The following is a 24947-nucleotide window of genomic DNA, read 5'->3' on the forward strand; positions in this document are numbered from 1 at the left end:
CATCTTGTATGACACTGGGTGTAGCGTCCCAGCCCTTGTCGACAAGAAGTACGTTAAGCCCGAGGATTACACAGGGGAGGTAATCGAAGTTCAGTACGCGAACAGCGCGCGTGACTCATTGCCAGTGGCTGTCATTGACTTCGATTCACCGTACGTGAAGGGGAAAATTGAAGCTGCATGCTTGGATGGTTTGTCGCATGACGTCATACTAGGATGTCGTTATGTGTTGCCACAACCGAACCCCGAAACCTGCACACCGATGCCGGTGAGTGCTGTGGAAACCAGGTCCAAGAGTCGACAGACGGAAGCGAAGCCGATGGAAGTTACATCGACACCGGTGAGTAACGTTCTTCCGGCCGAGCTGAGGAAGCTGCAACAGGAAGACGCAACTCTGGCGCAGTTGCACCAACACGCTGCAGCATGGACGGAGAGAGAAACTCCGAATGGCGGGGTGAAGTTCGCATACAAGAAGGGGATCTTGTATCGCTACGCCAGGAATGGTAACGAACACTTTAAGGAAGTCGTCGTACCAAAAGAGAAGCGAAGGGAAGTGTTGAAACTCGCGCACGAGAGTCTCATGGGTGGACACATGGGAATTGCCAAGACGCGGGACCGTCTTGTCAAAGGATTCTACTGGCCAGGGGTCCAGGGAGACGTCAAACGGTTCTGTCTCTCCTGTGACAAGTGTCAGAGAATGGCACCGAAAACGGATCATCGACCCGTCCCCTTGGGGAGTACACCCCTTATCGATGAACCGTTTAGACGCGTCGCGATGGACTTGATCGGACCGATAAAACCCGCGTCGTCACACGGAAATCGGTATATCTTAACGGTCGTAGATTACGCTACACGCTATCCGGAGGCCGTTGCGCTGCGTAATATTGATTCGGAAACCGTCGCGAAAGCGCTGTTTGGGATTTGGTCAAGAGTTGGAGTGCCCGACGAGATCCTGACCGATCAAGGGACACAATTCATGAGTCGCGTGATGGCAGAGGTAAACCGACTGATGTCAATTAAGCACCTCACGACTACACCGTATCACCCTCAATGTAACGGACTGGTCGAACGGTTTAACGGGACCCTAAAGAACACGCTCAAGAAGCTGTGCGAAGGCCGCCCCAAGGATTGGGATCGGTATATTCCTGCCATGCTTTTCGCCTACCGGGAAGTACCTCAAGCGAGTTTAGGGTTCTCTCCCTTTGAACTCCTGTACGAGAGGACCGTACACAGCCCAATCGCCATACTGAGACAACTGTGGACGGACGATCACGCTGTGGAGGAGGTACGCACCACCTACCAATACGTTGCGGACTTGCGCAACAAACTGGAGGAAATTTGTTCCCTCGCACAGGAGAACCTCAAGCGAGCGAAGGCGCGTCAGGCGAAGAATTACAACAAGCGCGCAAAACCACGCCAGTTTGAAGTAGGGGACAAGGTGTTGTTACTGCTGCCCAAAGAACACAACAAGTTGCAAGTTTCCTGGAGGGGTCCATACGTTGTCACCGAGAAGGTCGGAGGTCAAACATATCGGATACGGCTACCAACGAAGGAGAAATTGTACCATGCCAATCTCCTTAAGAGATACCGGGAAAGAGAGACCGCTAGCGATTTTGTTATCGCCACGATAGTCACCGAGGACGCCGAAGGCGATACGGAAGGTGCCAACACTGTTCCGAGCTGTCCGTTAACGAGGGCTGAGACACCCTCGGACGTGGAGTGCGACCCCATGTTGACTGCGGTACAGCGGGAAGAGATTGATAAGGTTGCTGGCCGGGTATTCCGATGTGCTTACGGAAATACCCGGGAGAACGTCGCTTGTCGAGTTCGGGTTAAAGCTGGTGGATAACCGGCCAGTCCAGCGGAAACCCTACCCCTTTCCCCACGCAAAACGACAAGTCGTAACGGAGGAGATCGAGCAGATGATTGCTCTGGGAGTGATCGAGCCCGCCGACTCTCCGTACAGCTCTCCGGTAGTCCTAGTGCAGAAGAAGGACGGCACCCATCGGTTTTGTGTCGACTACCGGAAGCTAAATCAGGTGACAGAATTTCAAGTCGAAATGCTACCTGACCCGGAACATATTTTCGCTTCTGTCTCGAAAGCGAAATATTTTTCCAAGCTGGATTTGTCCAAGGGCTATTGGCAAATTCCGGTAAGGGAGGAGGGTAGGGCAAGGCTAGCTTTTGCTACTCCCGACGGGACCTACCAATGGTTGGTCATGCCGTTCGGGGTACAGAACGCGCCCAGCGTCTTTACTAGGATGATGCGGAAGCTGTTGAAACCCTTGCGCGATAGGGGTGTCCACAACTTCATGGATGACCTCTTGTTAGCCACAGCGACGTGGGGTGAACACCTCACTCTGTTAGCTGACGTTTTGGAGCGGCTGCGTCAGGCGGGATTGACAGGTCGCCCTTCCAAATGTCACCTAGGGTTCCGGACATTGGACTATTTGGGACATACCCTGAGCCAAGGTACGCTGTCCCCAGAGAAGTCGAAGGTGGAGCAGCTGAGAAACTCCGCACGGCCCACCACGAAAACCGAGGTGAGGTCATTTCTGGGATTGGCCGGATATTACCGGAGGTATGTGGCCAATTTCAGCGCGATTGCGGGACCGTTGTCTGACCTAACCAAGAAACGTGCCCCGACTAAGGTTATTTGGACAGATGCGTGTGAGCATGCTTTCCAAACGCTGAAGGATAGACTTACATCCGACGCAGTTGTCCGTCTACCGGATCTGGCAAAAGACTTCGTTCTTCGCACCGACGCATGTGACACGGGACTGGGAGCAGTACTACTACAGGAATACGATGGGACGCTTTTTCCTGTCGCGTACGGCAGTCCGAAGTTGTCAGCTGCCGAGAAGAACTACTCCGTATCAGAGAGAGAATGCCTCGGAATCGTGTTCGGTATATCACGGTTCGAGCGGTACTTATACGGGCGGAAGTTCATCTTGGAGACCGACCACCAACCACTCGCGTATCTCGCGCAGGCGAAATTATCGAATGGACGATTGATGCGATGGTCGCTGTTCTTACAGCAATACCAGATGCAGATCAGGTACGTGAAAGGAACTGAGAACGTAGGCGCCGATTTCATGAGCAGGAGCGCTGGAAAGGTATAGATCGCTGTGTGTGTGTGTGTGTATATATATATATATATATATATATATATATATATATATATATATATATATATATATATATATATATATATACACATATATATTCATGTTCATACTCAGTGTGTAGTGTCGCGATAATTTTGTTCTTTATTTCGTGTATTAATGCCATTGCATTTGAAGTAATTTTGAGGGAATAAAATCCCGATGTTATTCTCAAGCGTGGGGGGGGGTGTCATGTTTACCCCGACCCAGAGTAGCCCAGTTTGAAACATGTATAATCAAGGCAATTCTGACGGGTCATTGTTTGTTGTCGAACATTGCCGAAGACTAACACATATGATTATAGATTTTGCCATTGTTGAATATTTGTAATGTACAGACATGCGTCTGATTTTGTCAGATTGTAGTACGATGAGATTAAATATATATGCGTATATACTGACGTGACGCAATGTATTGATGTCTGTATGACAATTCGCTGATACTGTGTTATTACGCCATTGTTTACCCTGCAAGAAGTGTGTGGGAATTTCGATGTGTATGCATGCGTGGCCGAAACAGTGACAGCTGTCTGATGGTTAATTGTCGTTATAGTGTAAGGTGAGGTTCGATTAAACATTTGTTAACGCCTTGTGGTTTTTCACAGGAAGCTTTGAGGGACAGACCAGTTAAAGTTTGGTCCCGTTGTCTCGCATAGAGAGACGGAGGAAAGGAAGGAAGGAGAGAACTCAGGACAAGTTGAAGTCTAGGAGCGAATTGGAGGAGGAGATAATAGAGAAGGAAAGGAGAAGAAAGGAGAAGTTGAAGTCTGGAGCGAAGCTGGAGGAGATAGTAGAGAGGAAACAGAGACAAAGAAGGAGTTAGAGGAACGGAAAGAAGGAAGAATCAGCGGGAAGAAATAGATGAGTAGATGCAAGGACAGGGGGAAAATCGAACTCACACTGTAAATCACGGGATGAATTAGGCTGTCACTTGGTCGAGGGAAAGACGAGTGATTGGAAGTTATCGTTTTTAAATTATCACATTTATTAAATTGTTATTGATTGAATTTCATCTTCGTGTTCTCTGTAATTTAACCGTCGGCATTGCTGACTGGGGGCTCAGAGCTGTAAATCTACATTATCACTAATTTAACTTTCTAACCTAACGAGCCAGGGTGGAACTTTCAATTTAATTTAATTAAATTATATTGGGAGAACCCCACCCCAATACGACAGAACGCCACATGGTTGACAGTCTATATTTCCTTTTTCCATAGTATATTTGTACCTTTCTTTTTTCTTCCTTTTTTCCCTTTAGATTTCTGTATTTAAATCCCTTCTGAGACTGGCAGTCTTAAACGGTCACACATATTTTGGACTAAACCACAGTCTGGCGGGGGATTCCAAACCGCTGTTTAGTTTGCTTTGTACGTGCCATTGCCGACGATATAATAACAGGCTGTACTTCTCAAGGCTTTTTCCTGGTCAAAAAGCACCTTTTTGACCAGAATCGTTGATATAGTCTATTATTGTTTTAATACTTAGAATATAGTTCTGTATGTCCCTCCCTTTTGACCCACACGTGTTTTAGGATTTTATCTTTATCTGTTGTCTTCTCATTATTATCTAGTTTTGAACTCTCTAGGCATTTCTCTCCCCCTCTCCTTAGTTCTTCTCTTTTGTATAACCCCTCAGTCCTTCTATATATTTTCGTAAATTTCCCTTCTCTGATTTCTTTCCCTTTTTGCTCATCTTTTATTGTTTTTTCCAGTTTACCTTTTAGATTATTTTTAAAATCAGGTGTAATGTCCTTGTTTAATAAGTTTTCTATCGCTTCTTTTTCTAATTTAATTTTTTCGCTCCTTATTTTCGAGAATTTAATTGCCTTTTGTTTAAAAAATTTCTTAAGTATGTCCCATTCCTCTATAATATCACTATTCCCTTTATCTATACAATTTTGAATAACTTTTTTTATTTCTTCAACAAAATCAGATTCCTCTAAAAAATTTATTATTAAATTTCCAGCTCCCTCTTCCACATCTAATTTTATTTTTTTATTCCTAATTCCAGAAAAATGAGTTTATGGTCGGATATTTTAAAGTATATTATTCCTGTTTCTTTATATATGTGTTTCTCAAAATTTGTTCCATGAAATTTATCAAGTCTACTCCCATTTACTGTTTTATATTCAAAAGTGAATTCCGTTCTAGGCATATTTAAACGTCTGTAAATATCTACCAGGTTATGGTATGATATAAATTTTTCCATTTCTGGTTTAAATCTTAAATCATTAGTAGTTAAAGGTCCTATTCTGTCAATGTTGTCCCCTACCCAATTTAAGTCACCCCTAAAATTAGATCTTCCATAGTATATTTCTCCATATATTTTGATAATTTTTCAATGAATTTTTGTTTGTGGTATTTATTGGCCGAAATATAGGTATTAACAAAATTTACACCTTCTAAAAATATATGTATCAACCTCCCTTTAAAAAATTTCTCTTCCTCCTTCCTTTCCAATTTAACCCCTTTTTTTATTTCTTATTAATGTGGCGACTCCCCCTCTTACATCTTTCCCTTTAAAATCATTTAGTATTACAATTCCATTCATTTTGTTTTCACAAAGTGTGATTAGCTCTTTAGTAAAGCCATTATGTGTTTCCTGCAGAAACATTACATCATAGTTTCTTATATCCCTTAATTTTACAATTTTCTATTAATACCATTTACATTTATCGACAATAAACGAAAAATTTTTTCCTTCCATTTTTGTCTTCTCTCCAGGTTGCCGCTTTTATGGTTATATTCATTGCAGCATTTTAATTTTAAATTATTGAAGCTGAAATTATGTAAGTAATTTAGATGAGTTAGTTATATTTGTTGGGGGTGGGGGCACTGGGTCTCCCCCTGTTGTACTGTCATTTGGCGTGTCTAGGGATTCTTCTTAATTTCTGTTTGTTTTGTCTGTCGTGTTTTCCGTATCCGTTTCCATTTCAGTTTCCATAGTGTCTCCGGTCTGTTTTGTGTCATCTGTCATACTGTCATATTCAGGTCCTGTCTCAAATTCATCGCTGCTGTCGTTGTCGTCATTGTCGCTTTCATCCGTTGTAATTTCGTCTTCCTTTTGTCTGTCTGACTCATTTATTTGCTCTAGTTGTTTCTTTTTTAGTTTGAATTTCAGCATATTGGCCTCATTTTTCCCATGCGCTGTTTCAGGGGTGTCATTTTCAATTTCATTAGGAGAACACTCTTGTGATGAGGGTGACACTGTTGTAGCTTTCCTTTTTTTCAGTCTTTTTTTTTGGTAAGGGTGTAGAGTGGGTTAGGGGAGATAACCCAGACAAGTCTGTCGTCTCTCCCTCACTCCCCTCCTCTCGCACGTCATCCCCCTCCTGAGTGGAGGTTTCCTTCTCCTGTAAAGGGGGCGGGGCGGGGGTGGGGGCAAATCTATTGCTAGTTTCCACCGTTTCTTTACGGGGAGTCTGGAATTTTCCTGTTTTGTTTGGGCTCAGAATAGTAGCCCACACAGGATTTGCCTGGGATTCTTCTAAGTTTACAACATTCATATCCTGTTGTACCTGGTGAGTTTGCATTTGTTGGGAGTTTTCTTGCGCATTGTTTGCGTACTTTCCCACCTGTCTCATCAACGAAATGAGATTTCCTATTTGTGCTTTCATCTCTATTTCATTTGTAGGTATGTTGCTAGTTGCAACTTTACTAGCGTATGTGTTTGTAGTTGTTGTGGTTGTTTGTGGTGTTACCAGCTGGTATGTACAATCTTTATGGAGATTTCCTATTTGTGCATTCATCTCTATTTCATTTGTAGGTATGTTGCTAGCTGCATCTTTACTAGCGTATGTGTTTGTAGTTGTTGTGGTTGTTTGTGGTATTACCAGCTGGTATGTACAGTCTTTATGGGGGTGGCCCGTTTGATTGCATTTGGGACACTTCCTATCGTCATCACATCCCTTGTACCAACTTTTTACGCGAAACCCCATTACGAAAAAGAAAGTCGGTAATTTTCTTGCCTCTTCTCTGGGCATGATCAGGATTCTAACCCCCGATTTTATGGGTCCAAAACCCCAAATTGTGGCCATTTTGCTTGTCTTCACCATGGCTTTAAACTTAGATTCAACTTTGCTTATGAGATCTTGTGTTTCTATTTCGAGCGGGAGACCCGAAACATGTACTTCAGTTTACTTCGGTTCAATCTCCCTTGTGAAGGGGGGGGGGGGAGCCCTTATTTGAGTTATCGCTCCCTTAACCTCAGATGACTCCATTGACAGCAAGGGTGTGTCGTACTGTTTGGGATATATGTATTTGTTGTATCCCGCATTTTGGAGTCCCTCTGTCTTTCTGATGTCTATACCCATTATGTTTAGCACGGTTAGTATTTCCCCCTGTCTGTGGTTACATTTCCAAAATCCAATAAGTGGCATCCAGAGGGGTGGTATACTAATAGGACTATTTTCCATCATTGTTTTGAAGTAGGTGCTCAGCTTAGTACCTCTCGGTCTTTCACTAATTAATTCTAAATCTTGCTCCATCTTTCTCTAATCTCTGAGCTTTCCTCACTAAGGTTACACACCACTATTTACTTTTTTGCGGAGGTTTGATTTAATTTTTTCTAGATAAATAGGCGGTTAACTCCTCAACATTTGGACATATAATGAATGGTTTTTAGACCCCAGATCAAAAATGACTTTGTCCCCTACAAGGATAAAGTCACAGATATCAAAATATACAAAAATAAAAAAGGACACAAAGGCAAAAAACACAATATAAATGAAAGAAAAATGAAAATTGAAACATATATAGGTGTAAGGTGCAATGCTTATATACTCTTCCTGTTTTCTGCTATCCGGTTTGCTTTGTACATGCCATTACCAGTAATGAAAACAAATGAAAACGAATGTTGGATCTAGTGCAATTGCTCTAGATAAAACATGTAATACCTTTCTGTAGGTGAGTTATCATCAGTTGATATTCCAATTCTGCTTTAGAGCGCACAAAAAGCACGCCCGCTCTCCTCGACGACCTGGCCCTATTGATCTGCAATCCTTCCGGGAGAATACTAAATTACTCATATGTTTTAGGAAGGTATCATTCGGGTCTGAGTTGTAATCACGACCTATAGCTCATTTTTTGATTGGATATCTCTGTGGACCGATCCAATCAAACATAGCGGACAATGTCCCTCTCACTTTATAGCTAGGGCTTAGAAAACGTGACATACATGGACCATTCTTACACAGCGTATGGCAATCATCACGATGAAGTGTAATGGAGGCTGCAACAATGGTCTGCTTCCAGTTAATATAACCCGATAACTGAGAGTTATAAGAAATGTACTAATTTATTAGCATGTAATATTAATTTTTAAATACAGTGTCATGGATTTTTTAAATTTTATTTAGAATTCGTTTGAGTTTGTAATTATAGGATTGACTTTTGAAGAAATGGTTTGTTACCAACTTAATGATCCGCAATAATTAATTTTGAAACAAAATATCTTTTAAATTATAGAGCATAATATTTCATTTTTTTTAGAGCAAACATTCATTAAAGTATTTTAATTGCAAATCATTTTGGTATTAGTTTGTAACATTTAATTCTTTAGCATTTTTGGATCATTGGTAACTTATTCAGCATTTAAAATTTCAAAATACAGAAACCACAGTGTATAGCTGATTACCTTTAAACATATATAACAAGTCTTAAATGTATAATTTGATCTGTGTGTAATTTTTCTAAATCGAGTGATGTTTGACTTTTTTAAATAAAGAACTGCTACTTTGTAGACTTCAGGTTCTGACATCCTTTTTTTTTTTACAGTTCGAACCCTGTTCCTCTCGGCGCACTAGTGATGTAACACCCACATCGGGGGAGTGATACCGCCCACTAAAAGGAGGCCAGAATGATCTCCCTCTCTCTCTCTCTCTCTCTCTCTCTCAGAGTCGTCTCATGGATGAATCGGGCATTATGAAAATAACTTTACTCAAATAAACTGACCACAACATTCGGCACAAAGACCAACACGCCCCTTATTTAACGTAACCAATCAGAATCAAATATCTCTGCCGCCTTTTTTCAGAGGCGCCAAAGTCGGGGTCAGCTTGACCTGGTAGTTTGAGTAACAGAGTTTCTGCGATTTCTCAATTGTGACAACTTTACCATGAAAATGAAGTTTTCCGTGTCCCTAATAGTCCGTCTGGCTGCTGTATAAAGAAATGCTTAATTAGGAACAAAATTCTCCCTCTAAAGGACATTACCGTACACGGTAGTATGGCGATATGATACGCGCCTGTCTCAATAAATCTAATTAATGGTTCTCTGGTCTCAACTAATGTATTCTTGTTAGATCGCCAGAAATTTTGCCCTTCACAGTCTAGGCAAATGAAGTTAAACTGTGTTAGATATGGTGATTTCAAAATAACATTAAGGTTGCAAGCATGAGAAAAAATATAAAACTTGACAGAGAAAAACATTCAGAAATGTGAAGCAATGGCCATGTATTAAAGTGATAAATTCATCCTAAAAATATATGAAGTTTCTAAAAGCATATTTAGCCATTTACAGGTTAAATAACTAATCAGGTATACTATGTATCATAAAGTTTAAGGCAATGTTGGGGCGGTGAGGTTTGATCATTGGTGCAAACATTAGTACATACCAGTATACAGGAAAGTCAAGTGACAATGTACTAAATTTAAAATATATTACTATAAACAATCTTATTCATGAGGGAAATAAAAATTTTGGATATTGCAAGTGAATACAATCAAATGTGGCAACACAGATCAACAATAGGTACCAATAAATCCTATATCATCAACTAAATATGAAATTCTGATCCCCAAAACTTGTAAACAAGGAAGGAAATTTGCATATGTGGGATGTATACAATGTACTTGTTAAGATCAAATGTGCAAACATAATTCAAATGATCTGTTTGAACGTTTATAGTGTATTTTTAAGAGTGTTGGTTACCAATTATTAAGCTCATTGATTCAGTGGAATCAGGTATCATCTGATACTACAATACCGCACTCTGTCAAAGTACTAAATTGAAATATGTTATCATACATAGACATATTCATGATGAAAATAACATTTTGGGATATTTTCAGTGTACACAGCAAAAAATGTGCCTTTCAGATTAATTATATGTACAATGTCAGCCTATATGATGTACTGAATGTGAACTTTTGATCCCAAACATTCTAAAATATATGGATATTTGTTCATGTGGGATATGTAACCATTTTAAGATCAGTTGTACAAAGTTAAATTCAAATAATCTATTTGAATATTTCTTATGTAATCTTTAGAGTGTCAGTTAACAAATATTATTAGTAATTAATAATGCATAAAGCAAGATGGATCATTAGAATTCCCATAACATCATACAGGCCACAATGCTGCACTACACCAATCAGTATCTTAACCAAACTGAACAATAAAATAGAATGCATTTTGTGTTCAACTGACATCATTTTGCTGTTATCTTACATCCAAGGGTAAATATACCTGGGAAAAGTATATTTTATCCCTTTGACCTGTATTTCATTCTCAGACAGTTTAAAATGATTTTGTAGACAACTTGAGTAGGTTCTAGTATGAAGTTTTTATCACTCTCCTCTCACTAAATACCTTATAACTATGTTTATAAACAATTACTGAAGGCTATACAAGCAGATATGTGTTACTCAGGAAGTAACCCCATCATAAACACATAAATTAACTGCTTGGATCCCTAATAAATAGTTTGAATGACCAATACAAATTACAATTGTGTCTTCGTGTATTTTAAAGGAAGGTCTCAGTTTGACTTAAAAAGATATTTTCTCTGACGAAATTGGACAAATATCCAACATTGGAGCTTGTATATGGTGTAAGAATACATGCTGATATCATTTAATATCATTCCCCAAAAATATTATATATGTGCATTTTGGGGACAAAATTTAAAAAAAAATTATATTTTTAAAATATCATTTAAATTTTTAAAATAAAAATTAATGTTTAATTTTGAATTTCATTCTTATGTTTTCAACGTCAATACACATAACGTAATCAAATTTCATGTGTCTATCATTAATAATAAAGAATTCATACCAATTTAAACTTTACTGAAATACTGCACTGATAGGCCATATAACACAATTAATTCTTACTATATGTTCTCTACATTTGTTTCTCAGTACTGACCTTTCCACTGTGTGACAATCAAGGTGACCTTCCTACAAATCATGATTGTACGTTATTCTAAGCTAAAATAGTTGGGAGAAGCAAGATTTTACCATTTATTTCCAACCGATGACGTCCTCAGTTGGAGGTGTGTCCTCTGTACGTTGGTGTGTAATCTCATGAATGTCCTCGGTTTACACCAAATACAAACGCACAATAACCCGTCGTCGGCAATACGCCGTACAGAATTATAAGAAGGTTGGCAGTCACAAACTACAGTGTGTATGTGTTTTGGATTTTCAACGTAGTATTAGGACAGTTTTTTTTTTTTGAGTAAAAGTATTAAAGATTTAAATTTTCTCTAAATTGTATTGAAAGTAATTTATCATTAAATTATATTGAAAGTAATTTTCCACTAAATGTATTGAGATTAATTTTTATCTATTTCTGTACTACAACTGTATACTATTTTCATAAAGATCACGCTTTACTTTTTTTTGGGGGGGGGGGCACCAGAAAGATGCCCTCCCCCATTTCCAAATAAAATAAAAAGTATTTTATGTTTGTGTGTTTCCCCCTCAGATGTGTTCTATGTTTTATTTAAAACAACATTTTATATGAAAAATTTAGTTTTTAGAATTTTTGATGGGGTATTTATGTTTCCTTAGTGTTATCTGAAGGGTTGTTCGTCTGAGCCTGGTTTCCCTCACCTTGCTCGAAGTTCCTTCCCTTGAAATTTTTGTGACCTTTGCTAGAGGTCGCCTAGGTCTCAGTGTTTGCTATATGTAGTGTTGCTATATTGTGTGTATGCTATATTTTCTGTATGTTTGGGACAGCAAGTATAGATCAAATATTTTTCCCAGTTGTATTTCTTCCTAATTTGGATTTAAGATCCGTTATATGTTATATTTTATATTCTAATTTGTTTTATGGTTTTCGAATTTTGACGATGGAACGGTGTACTATTTAGATTTTGTTAAAAAAAATTTCTTATTGTATTATTCGAGTGATAATATGTGTCGTTCCTTGTAATAGTTTTTAAAAATGTTGATAGGTAGGTTACGCTCGATCCAAGGTCCACACTTCTTTATTCTCTGTTTTTCTCCTGGGTTGAGTTAGGCCTCCTTTATTTAGTTTATCTGAGTATTCTTTACTGAAAGATCCAAAATTGTTTATGAGACCACATTATTGTGTAGTGGTCAACCATACAGTGCGGGAGCTGTATGATTTTTAAGATATAGAAGAAATTAGTAGGGTTTGAAACTAAGTGTTATCCAGTATGTATTTGTGTCTCTGTTTTGTCTGTTTATGTTCTACATGGGGTGTTTTCAAAGACTCTTTCATGGGCCTGTCCACTGTGACTTAGCCCCATGATGTCATCGCCTTTCACTTCCCCCCATATAATTTCCCTATATCCCTTACTATATATGTCTTTAGAACTTTCTTTCAGAGAGAGAGAGAGAGAGAAAACATTGAATTATAATTTTTTTCTTTCTTCTTGTTTTTTTTTATTTTTAAAAAAGATTATATATTTTTTTGTTGTTAAAATTATTGAAATTTAAAATTTTCTTTGAAATGTGGCTGTTGTGGGGTGAGAGGTATGGCATCGGCTCGCAATTGCGCTACTCGACCCTTCGGTCTGTAATACCGATTCCTCCCTCCCCCAATTCCAACATAAATTGCGTTATATCAGCCTGACGGTAAGTATCTGTTCGTCGTAAGACGTACTGAGTTTGTATTGTGTTTAAAATTCTTATTTGTACCACGTATCTTATTTAAAAATCTTTATCACCTGTCCACAGGATATCATCGTAGTTACTATATGGTCTATAATTTTTAGAACGATTTTGTTTTCGTAGTCTACATCTATGAATAAAATGTTATTTTTGTTATACATATATTTTGTGCAAATTTCCATTATTACCATGATCACGCTTTACGAGCAAGTGCAAACATCCATAAAATACATTTCTCGCGGTCGCTTAATATGCAAGAACAACGCGCTGAATGGAATACTACCCTCTCATTGGCCAACTGAAAATAAGTTATAAATAAATACAGGACGTCATTTTCTTTTAACCAGTGAGAGAACCGTATGCCGTAGAGAGGTATCTCACTTGCACATTAAGCGGGCGGAATCACGGCCTTGTCTAGCAGTAGCGTGGGAAAAAGGTGTGGCATTCCTTAAAGGTATGATAGTAAGCCAAACTTTGGATATTCATACAAAGTCGAATGCCTGAGCTAAACATCTGTACCAAATTTTGTACGCTACGCGAAATGTAGCTTGAAATAACATCGTTTATTAAATGGGTGGTAGAGAAAGGAGAGAAGTGTCCTCCCTGGTAGTAATATAGTACATGTACGACATGTCAATTGTAAGCAACGATACGAGCCCCTGTGGTCCCACCCGGTCACATTATCCTGACACCAGGCCGACCAGTTCTAGCACTACCCTCTAAATGCTGAGCACCAATCGAGGCAGCTGCTGATACCATTTTTTCAAGTCTTTGGTGTGACTCGGCCAGGGTTCAACCCGCCACCTCACGCGTCCGATGTGAACACTTTAACCACTGGGCAACCGAAGCGGTCCACAAACTACAAGCATGCAATTAGGAGTACATTTCCAACGATAACATTACTTCAGAAAAATGACTTTATTTCTGGCATATACATGATATTGCGTACAACAGGGGCATCCATGTGACGGGAATTTTTTTTTTAATCAGCATTTTATTAAATAATTCCATTAATTTAAATGGATACATTATCATTTATGCTTAATTCAGAATACTATGATCTAATCAGACTCACCTTAAAACAATGAAAAAGGCCAAAAAAGAACGGTAGAAAAAGAGAATATGGATTATTTTCAGAATCGGTTAAGTGGAAAACTGCGAACCAATTAGAAGATACACTGCAGTACAACATACCAGCTTCCGTGTTGCATGACCGTGCGCTTGTACACTGTTCACAGGCTAAGGCGGTCTAATGATATTTGCGCTATGCAAAACTTAATAAACCCCTTACTGCTCGCACGTACAGAATAAGGTGAGAACCAACAATTATATCCACATGCTTTGCACGGGCAGCGCAAAGTAAATGTGCATGTCTGTTGTACACGTCGCGGAACCCTTTACATGCTGATCATGTAATTTCCATGCGATAAGTTTTGCAACAGAACACGTTTATTGTAAGCGTCAGAAATTCACATGGCTTTTACTAAACATCAACTAAAGCTGCTCAACGTCTGGAGTGCATTTCGCTAAATTTGTAATGTAGTTTTCACACATCCATTTATGGGACAAGAGAGACTTGAAGTGTCCACATGAGAGTCATTTGACTAGCATTTGAATTCCACAAGTCTCAGTGTCAGCTTACCGTGTGAGATTACATTATGCAACCAGTCAATATTTATTTATAGCAACTTCAGGAACCAGTCTTACTTTCAGATAGCAGACGTTTCTTATCTGTATTATAGATTCAACCCGCAAAGTAGATGGGTGGTGGCAAATTCCCATAAAACTACTTTCATTTCTTGGCAAGGGATCCATAATAAGTTATGCAGGGGACGGACCAGAAGTCTTGCAACGGCATTGATAGCAAAGGTAATTCGCCCAGGTTTTACTTGCCCGCTTAATCATGTTGGAATTTAATTGGCAGTTCCTGCTGCGCTGACCGTGGTTTCTGAGCGCACAATCTGATTTGACCACCTGAGATTACGGCTGGTCATGCATCTTGATTTGAATAACACGATATTGTAATATATTCGCTAACATACAGTTTGAACAGTTCTGTATTGTTTTCAGACTTGGAGATCCAGCGTCAGTTGCAGCGGTGATCATTATTTTGCGAATCACAGACAGGTTAGACCTACTGTCTATCCATCTGCCTGAACAGCGATCGTAGCCTGGACCTGGAATAGGTGTGTGTGTGAGTGTGATTTAGATTTTTTACATAGCTTTAACAATTTTCCAGTCATATCGCTACGAGGTATGCAGTGTGTCAGTTTAAAGTGATGTCTAGTACTGGGGCATCATGCCGCAGACATGTAGCATAATGTCCCACCCAGTCACATTATCCTGACACCAGGCCAACCAATCCTAACACTAACCTCTTTAATGCTGAGCGCCTAGCGAGGCAGCTGTTAGTACCATTTTTAGAAGTCTTTGGTATGACTCGACCGGGGATCGAACCAACGACCAACTGTATCCGAGGCAGATGCTCTAACCCAGAGGTGGGCAAACTTTCCAGTGCAAGTGCCGCATACACAAATTTACACCTTGTCGCGGGCCGCATAGTTCATTAAGTAAAATAATTAATATTTAAAATAGCAAAATCAAAAGGTTTTTCTAAATAACATCTAATTAATTTTCAATTGTTAATATGTTGTTAATATTTGAAAACTTAAACTTCAAAAGAAACACATTTATTTGATAAACAGAGTAACATAAACAGAGACAGTGCGAATGATGACTTGTTCCTAGGCCGCATGAAAACCCTTGGCAGGCTGCATGAAAACCCTTGGCGGGCCGTAGTTTGCCCACCCCTGCTCTAACCATTAGGCCACCGGAGCGGTCCTGGAATAGGTTGGTTAGCCAAATTTGTTAACGAGTAATAATTAGTTCTTTTAAGGTTAGCCAAGGATGATGCAGAATTAAGAGTTGTTTACTCTTGTGGGGGAATAAATACCCTGTCAGTTTTGCAGAAGTTTTAATTTATTTTTGTTTTAATTTATGATGTTGATTATATGCTAATGTTGTAGACCTGTGTGGTGATGCATCGGATTACAAGCTCTCTTGAACAATTGATGCATTTTGTTATAAATTAAATTTAAATGTAAATATATAGGAAATAAAAGTTATTACTTTTAATAAATCTATTATATTGCTTTTGAGGGTTAAAATTCTATTTAAATACGACAGTTTATGTGGTTCATGAATACAAATACTTTAGTATAATATCTAAACCATCAGATATTTATTCTTTATACATATGATGTAACTGGGTGGATGGGGGATGATAAAGCCAGTGTGTGCAGTGCACCTGCCCCCCCCCCCCAGTGGTACCCCCCCCCCCCACACAGAACGTTTCTTTCTGGTTTGGTGTTTACTGGTAAGATTCAGCCAAAGAAATTATGCATAAAAATCATGGGGTTGAGCACTGACAGACATCACATCTACTTGTTCATGCCCCCACTCACATGATACTAAATGATATTTCTATATCTGCCCCCAGTAAAGTACATATGCAATATAGAAGCGAAAACTGTTTGTATCAGAAAAGCTTTTCCTAAGAAAAAATGTGTACACCCATCTTAATATATGGTATTGGAACAAGTGACCATGTAAATTTTCCGTTAATCTCTGTGCTACTGGTAATCTGTGGCTGACTTTGCCTTACTTCAGTATTCTTTGTGCCTGTTCATTTGTTAACACAAATTTGTTATCACAACTTCACCTAAACTCCAAGGAGGATTGCTTTCAAACTTAACATGCACACCTCATTATCAAGCTGGTCCGTAAAGAAAATGGTGTTGCTCATGCAAAGTGGCCATCTTACAATTCTTCTTATTGCAACTTTTCTAGAAAGGATTGTCGTATCATCATGGGGCTATCACTAATTGACCTCTTATGATATCTAGCTGGTCATAGTAAAAATGTTGCCAATCTGATTACCAAAATGGCCACCATGGCAGCCATCTTAAAAATCTTGCTATCACAAACTTTTCTTATACAGAATGTCTTGGAGTTTTCAGTAGAAGACTTTGATGTCTAGGTTTACTTTAGACAGTAATCGGCAGATCTGATGTTCAGTATGAGTGCCACAGTTTTGATCTTGAAAATATTGTTTTATCCACTCTTGTCAAAATAAATGGCAATCTCAACTTGGGGTTTTGACAAGTAGACTACTTATGATACATAGTTGATCCTAAATGAAAATGGTACCAGTTGTACATGGAGTATCGTAGCCATGATGACATTTATCGTTTCTTTTCCTACAGACTGTCATTAACACTAGAAGGATTCTAAATAAGAGAATCCAGGTTCACAGGTTCCGATACAGTTACATATAATGAACTTTAGTGAAATTTTGTGCTTGATTTCTTAATCAAACAAGCATAGCGTTTAGAAAGCAGTTAAGACAACTTCCTACAGACAAAAGTTCACTTGAATTTCTTTCAAATTTCTACTTGAAACTGTTAGATTCTTAAGTAGATTAAGCATTCGGTCCTTTATTCAAGTCTTGAAGTCATTACAAGGTTATGGAGTAACAATTATGCTTAAAACTGGATACTATCCTTTGTAATTAATGTATTAGTTTTGCATCACTAAAATGTGTAGAAACTTCAAAAGTTTTGTTGTTTTTCAACATTACCAATAGTTGCTTCTATTGCTTCATGGAATTGCAAGAGTACATGGACATGGAACAACTACTTACCTCAGAAATTGAAGAGCTTGACAACATGCAAAGAATTTGATAGTTGTTTCAGTGAGCTTGTACAATTTTACATTGAACTTTAACAAACCAATAAAAATCCCCAAGATTATGAAAAAATGTAACAGAATTATTTACACTTGTACATGAGAGAAGCAGAACTATTTACTGCGAGTGTATTTCAAATATTAAAAAAAAAAATATGCATATTTACAGTTCATTTTACTTATCTGCAAGTTTACATATGTCACAGTTTATGTATCTCATGGAGTACCTGTGCTTGAAATTATTTAAACATCCTCCCCTTCACATTACCATTTCACACCTGTTGCAGTGTACATGCTAATACCATATTTAGGTCAATACCCCAGTATGGGTTTCAGTTAAAACAAGTTTTGATCAAGTCAGAGTATGGGTTTTATGGCTCAGCAGAAACTAGTGATCTCAATTTTGGCATTTTGTTCTCTAAAAGTCGTGTTTGATATGTCAAACATATACTGATATGACAAATTCTAGAGATATGCAATGTATATATATATATATATGATTTTGATTTTTAACGTAGGTTTAACAATTTTTCAGTCGTATAGCTATGATGTCTGCAGTTTGGCAGTTTATATTGATGTATAGCACTAGGGTATCATGCCGCAGACATGTAGCATGATGTCCCACCCAGTCACGTCCTGACACCAGGCTGACCAGTCCTAATGCTAACTTCTTAATGCTGAGCGCCAAGCGAGGCAGATGTTAGTATCATTTTTGTAAGTCTTTGGCAAGACTTGGCTGGGAATCAAACCCAGATATGCAGTGGACATGTGAAATTTGATTGAATTAAATTGGTCACATGTCTGAGATTTTATTTGTGAACCTATCACTTCCCAGATTCAATTTTGAGATGAACTGTCAAGATTTATTATGAGTGTTATAATAATACATATTTCTAGCATAGATGTTAGATATGTGTGACCCAGATTCAGCTTGATTGCAGCCAGGCCAGAGCTGTCTGGTTTAATGTTAATTTTAATGGTGCAGCTATTCTCATTAACACCATACTCTCAGGGAAATTCTGGAGTTCATGTCAGTTAAGTTATTAATATCTTGTTAATTTGAAGGCTGTGAAAACAAGTGCCCTATGCTCCATTAGGCATTCTGGGTTGTAGAATTAGAGAAGTCACATTTAAGACTTTTTAATTTTATGGTGTCTTCAACATCTTAAAAGCTTCCACCCACAATCTTTAAAGCCTGTTTTCAGGATTAAAGAAATGTTTATGGTTATACTGTGCTTGAATATAAACAGGGAAATAAATAAATTCATTAGATTTTTACTTACAATCCTCTAAAAACATACCCAAGACCCCGAAAATATAATTTAATTACATTCAGTCAGTCAGTCAGTTTTGCCCGTCACCCCTGCTGGGTTATAGGCTGCCCACAAAAGATCGCCAGAGGCTTCTGTCCTGTGCCATCTTCTCGAGCTGACTCCAGGTGTGACCCATCTTAGTGATGTCTTCGTTGAGGTTGCATCGCCAGGTGTTTCTTGGTCGGTAACCTTCTCCGCTTGCCTTGAGTGATCCACCTCAATGCCTGTCTGGTAATGTTGGTTGGCGGCTGATGTAGAGTGTGTCTGATCCAACCCCACCGTCTCTTCTTGATCTCATCCTCTGCCAGAAGCTGGGAGGTTCTCAGCCACAGGTTGGTGTTGCTGATGGTGTCTGGCCAGTGGATCGGGAGAATTCTTCTTTGGCAGCTGTTGATGAAGGTCTGAACTCTCTTTACAGTTGACTTGGTGGTTCTCCAGGTCTCTACTCCATAGAGTAGGACTGACTTGACATTGGAGTCTGATCTTGGATAGCCAAGGAAATTTCTTTGGAGCTGCAGATGTTCTTGAGATGTATGAAAGCTGCTTTCGCCTTTCCGATCCTTGCCTTGATGTCTGCATCTGTGGTACCCTGCTGGTTGATAATGCTGCCCAGGTACGTGAAGGACTCACCTCTTCCAGGGGACTTCTCTGCAGTGTGTCTAGGTTGTTACTGACATAACTGATCTTGAGGATCTTGGTCTTGTCTTTGTGGATGTTGAGGCCAACCTGTGCTGATGTGGCTGCCAGTACGTTGGTCTTGTCCCGCATTTTTTGCTGACTATGGGACAAGAGTCATCGGCAAAGTCCAGGTCCTCAAGTTGACTCCACAATGTCCATTGGATCCCATTTCTCCACCCATAGGTGGATGTCTTCATAATCCAATTGATGGCGAGAAGGAAGAGAAACGGTGACAGCAAGCAGCCTTGCCTCATGCCAGTTCACATTAGGAAGATGTACGTGTGCTATCCTGCATGAATGGCTCTGCAGGACATTCCGTTACAAGTGTTCTTGATCAGGTTCACCAGCTTGGTTGGGATGCCATAGTGGCGAAGATGTTTCCAGAGTGTCTTTCAGTCCACACTATTGAATGCCTTCTCATAATCGACAAAGTTGATGTAGAGCGAAGAATTCCACTCCAACAATAGCTCGACTATGATGGGAAGAGTAGCTATTGGTCCGTACACGATCTGTTCTGCCAGAAGCCTGCTTGCTTGCTCATCTCGTAACTGTGGGTCAATGGCCTCCTTCATCGTCTCCAAGAGGACCCGGTTGAAGTCTTTCCCTGGTACTGACAAGAGTGTGATTCCTCTGTAGTTGGATCAGTTACTGAGGTCGCCTTTCTTTGGGATCTTGATGAGGTGCCCCTCCTTCCAGACAGTCGGTATTTCTTCTTCCTCCCAGAGCTTCTCAAAGAGGTGATATTGCATTTCCACTGAAGCATCTAGATCTGCTCTGAGGGTTTCTTCTGGGAGGTCATCAGGTCAAGCTGCCTTGCCGTTCTTCAGCTGGGTGGTGGCTTTCCTGATAAAGTCTCTGGTTGGATTGTTACAGCTTAGATCTGCGTTGGCTGGGTGGATTTCTGGGGTATTTAGTGGTGCTGGCCTGTTCAACAGTTCATCAAAATGTTCTGCCCTTCTATTCATTTGGTGTTCTGTACTTGCTATAGTCTTTACCTGCTTGTCCTTTACGGGTCTCTCTATTCTGTTATACTTGTCGGACAGCTTCTTGGTGGTGTCGTACAGCTTCAGGTTTCCACTTCCGGTCGCTTCTTCTGCCTCTGCTGCCAGTCATTGGACATTGTTCTCTTGTCTATCTTGATGCTTCTTTTCACTTCTCTATGGGCGTCAGTGTACTCTTTTTGTACCTTTGCTTTTTTACTTCTTTTCCTACTGCTATTTACTGCTGATTTCTTCTGTTTCCGCTCCTGAATTTTGCTCAATGTTTCGGCTGAAATCCGTTCTTGCTGCTGGTGCTTCATGGGGCCTAGTATTTTTTGGCATGTTGATTTTACCGCCTCCTTAACTTTATGCCATCTGTTGTTCGCATTGTCTTCCTCATCTTCAAGAAGCTCTTGTAGCACTTGATACTTGTTGTTAATCGTCAGTTTGTATTCTTCTGTAGTTTTTGCGTCTTTCAACAGGCTGATGTTCTACTTTGTTTTCTTCTCTTTTGTCCCCATCCATTTCTTCTTCATCTTAAGTTTCAGCCTTGCGACAAATAGGTGGTGGTCAGATGCCATATCTGCTCCTCACTTCATCCTCACGTCTTGCAGGGATCTTCTGAACTTCTTGGCTATGCAGTTGTGGTCTATCTGATTTTCTGTCACATGGTCTGGTGATATCCATGTGTTCTTGTGGATTCTCTTGTGGGGAAAGATGGTACCCCCGATGACCAGGTTGTTCAGTGCACAAAGGTCTGCAAATCTCTCTGCAGTTTCGTTCATCTCGCCCAGGCCGTGGATCCCCATGGCTTCTTCACATCCTGTGTTGTCTGGCCCAACTTTGGCATTGATGTCACCCATGAGGATATTGATGTCTTTGTCTGGGAAGTTCTGTACTATGTTCTGTAGTCTGTTGTAAAACTGGTTCTTATCTTTTTCTTCTCGGTCATTTGTTGGAGCGTAGCACTGTATGACGTTCATCTTTATTTTCTTCTTCTTGGTCCTAAATGTTGCTGTGAGGATTCTGGGTCCGTGTGGTTCCCATCTTATCAGTGCATTATATGCTTGCTTCGACAGCATGACCCCCACCCCCTGTGTATAAGTCGCGTTATCTTCCTCATGTCCTGAATACAGTAGCATCTCTCCTGTCACCAGTCTTCTTTGTCCAGATTGAATCCATCTTGTCTCGTTAGTGCCCAGTAGGGATAGGTTGTAGTTCCTCATCTCTGCTGATACCTTTGCTGTTTTTCCTGCCTCATGCATTGTCCTCACGTTCGATGTTGCAATGTTGATTCTCTAGTTTGATAGAAGGGTTGTTTGCTTTATGGCTTCCGCGGGCTCGCGGCTTTCACCACATAGCGTGATAAGTTTCCCAGAAGAAGACCCTTCCTCCCTCAGGCTTTCAGTTTCTGGTTTTTCTTCAGTTGGCGTTGTTTTTAGCAAGTTGGGTTTTACAGGGTTGGGTTGCTAGCCCCATTCTCACCCCTCCTCCTTTTACATCCGGGATTGGGGCCGGCAGTGGCTGAGTTTAATTACATTTAACAAGTATATAACTTGCATCTGGCCATGGGGTGGATGGGCAGTAAATACCAAAGTAAACAAAGAAAAAGAGGATTGATTTGATACCTTTCTTAACATATTTGAATCCTATCCAAACACAGTGAATGAATATTCATATAGGAAAATTTTGTATTTGCATAGTCTCAGATTTCATATTACTATGATATCTTGATAAATGTCACTTGGTTGCTCTTTTTAAATCCTTCTCCATAAAATCAGGGCCAAGTTTCAGTGAACATTAGAGTTTTGATCATCTTTATTATTGCTTGATGATGATTGTCAAAATGGAATTTTTATTTGAACATTCAGCAGTCAATATGGATTCATATATTATCAGGAATTAATATAACATCATAAGCGCTTGAATTCACCTGAAATAAAGATTTCATTTCTGAGGAAAACTTTTCCAATAACTGTGCTATTTTTTTTAAAGAAAAAAGATTTATGGTTTACAATTTGTACACTTTATTATCCTTTTTCATCTTTGTAGTATCTCAGTATATGATGAAAATCCCAATATTGTCAGAATCTCAATTCAGTGAGAAATTTTGAGAAATGTATTCAGACTGGACATGGTGGAATCACAGGCCTATCTTACAAGGTTATCCGACATTGCTTTAATAAAATTTCCCATTGAGAGCATATAATTTTTGCTACATTGTTACATTTGTTACACAGTTCCATGTAAGGTCATATATGTCAAGCTCCAAAATCAGCTTGTTTTATATATATCGTAGGTTTAATGCAGTTAATTTATTATAGCTGAGATTTTATGAAAATTTTAGATATTTTATGTTGTCCAAGAGGAGTTATGTTCTGATGACCTTACTGATTTTCACAATTGATAAATTTACCAGCCAGTCAGTTCGACTAATAAACTTGATGATATTTGATAATATTTGGACATAAATCTTTGTTTGCAATAGACGTATAATTGCTCATTTGTCATTTGACATTTTGACATTCAAAATCCTAAAAGCTGTCACTTCATTGACTGATAGTTGACCAAAACATCACCCTGAGTGTTATCTGTGAGATCTTCACTTATTGTTGGTGATTGAATATTGGGTTTTAATCAGATTACCTATCAGTGAGGGGCCCCAGATGGCTGAGTGATATAAGGCTCACGCCTTTACAGATCACTGACATTTCATCTCGGTCCACCTGGGTTTGAGTCTCTGCTTGACCATCATGGATATGGTAGAAAGCTTACCAGTAGCTTCGTGTGGGTTAATGATCGACAACAGGATATACTGGCAGCCATGAATAACCTAACCTGTGCTAAAAATGGCATTAAAGATATAAAGTCCAATCCAAACCAATGCTGTCAGTGATCACAGTAAGCTTCTGGCCAATTATACGGTGATCTAGGGGTGACGAATCACATTGTCAGCTCTTTCCTAGTTTTTGATCTGTGTTCTGAGGAACAAAACTGACGTGAGGGTTGTTTTCACTACATAATATTATAAATTAGTTTCATTATAACTATCTATTTGTTCCAAAATTTTCCTTTTAATCTTGTCACTCATTAGCAAAAATGATATTGCAGGTTGTTGTTTTTTTGCTGGACTACCATGTAACTTTGTAAATATTATGGTCATCTCCTGCAGATGCGCATAGTGTATCACTTTGCTTCTGCAATATTTGTTCGTTATTGCTTTTTTGTATTGAAGCTTAATGCAGCGCTGCATCGTGAGCAACCCCAAGGGATGTCCCTTTTCACAGCTGCCAGTGTCCCAAAATTTTAAAAATCCACATCTCTTGGTCATTATATGGGGTCAAAAGTACATAAAATGATCCCCTGACAGGTCAGCCAAAGTGCAAGACTATATGACGCAAATTTGTCGTTGCAGTTAGTCCCCCACTTTTTGATGGTTTGCGATCAGACTTGGTTAATGTTGAGGATATCACCCAAGATATGTGTATCAGCATATCATTTTTCACAGTTTTTATTAGAGTTATTGCCCTTTCAGTTTTGCAGCTTAATGCTGTGTATGATGTAATCTTGTTAGGATAACTAATTCTGCAGTTTGTATAGATTGCTGGGAAGCAGATACACATTATGGTCTTATGATGATGCACATTATTGTCATCCATTACAAGGGTCTTGTCCATCCCCAGAGTCAAGACATTTTTGCCTGGTGCAAAAACTAGACTGCCTGATTTGCTGTGCAATTAATTTTTAAAACACGAGACATCAGCTTGAAAAGAAACTCCGAACCATTAACCACCCAATCGTATCTCCGTTTATCTAACCACCAGTATTAATAAGCGCTTCTCTAGTGTTTGGAAAATTCAACATTTTCCGCTCCCCTCCATATACAGATCTCAACAAAGTTTCAACTTGTGACAAATATTTGAACAAGTACAATGCTGTTTCTGCAACATTTCAAACCCGGGACATTTTGGTTTAAAAAGGCGTTCTTTACTCAAGTCCAGTTTTGGCTGACATAGTTATTAAACAGAGCATCCTTGATAATCAATCAAGCCCAAATCAGATGCATTCAAGACTAGAATTGTTAAACATGCCGTGGGTTTAACCCGGTGCAGAAACAAATCAATATAACATTGTGCTTCTTTTTTTTCACAATGACATCTGCAAAATCCCCACTTTTAGAGGGTGATAAAATAATAAGGAAAGTA

At 39.3% G+C, this 24947-nt stretch overlaps 1 protein-coding gene across 3 annotated transcripts in view; it reads left to right on the plus strand.

Annotated features, from left to right (window-relative positions):
• The first annotated feature begins 13604 nt into the window (after window positions 1-13604).
• LOC149772643 (uncharacterized) overlaps window positions 13605-24947 on the plus strand; it is a 94928-nt gene continuing 83585 nt past the window's right edge. For 2 of the 3 annotated variants that reach the window (XR_016417642.1, XM_089947534.1), the window contains exon 1: window positions 13605-14894. Coding sequence is in view for 1 of the 3 variants with exons in the window: in XM_089947534.1 (XP_089803660.1) it covers window positions 14849-14894 (46 nt within the window). In the remaining 2 variants the exon portion in view is untranslated. Of the gene's footprint in view, window positions 14895-15095; window positions 15220-24947 lie in introns of all 3 variants that reach the window. The other variant, XM_089947536.1, reaches the window with a different exon arrangement.

Source organism: Sinohyriopsis cumingii, unplaced genomic scaffold (assembly GCF_028554795.1).
Source record: "Sinohyriopsis cumingii isolate HCF-2022 unplaced genomic scaffold, ASM2855479v2 utg001324l, whole genome shotgun sequence".
Taxonomy (NCBI): Eukaryota; Metazoa; Mollusca; class Bivalvia; order Unionida; family Unionidae; genus Sinohyriopsis; species Sinohyriopsis cumingii.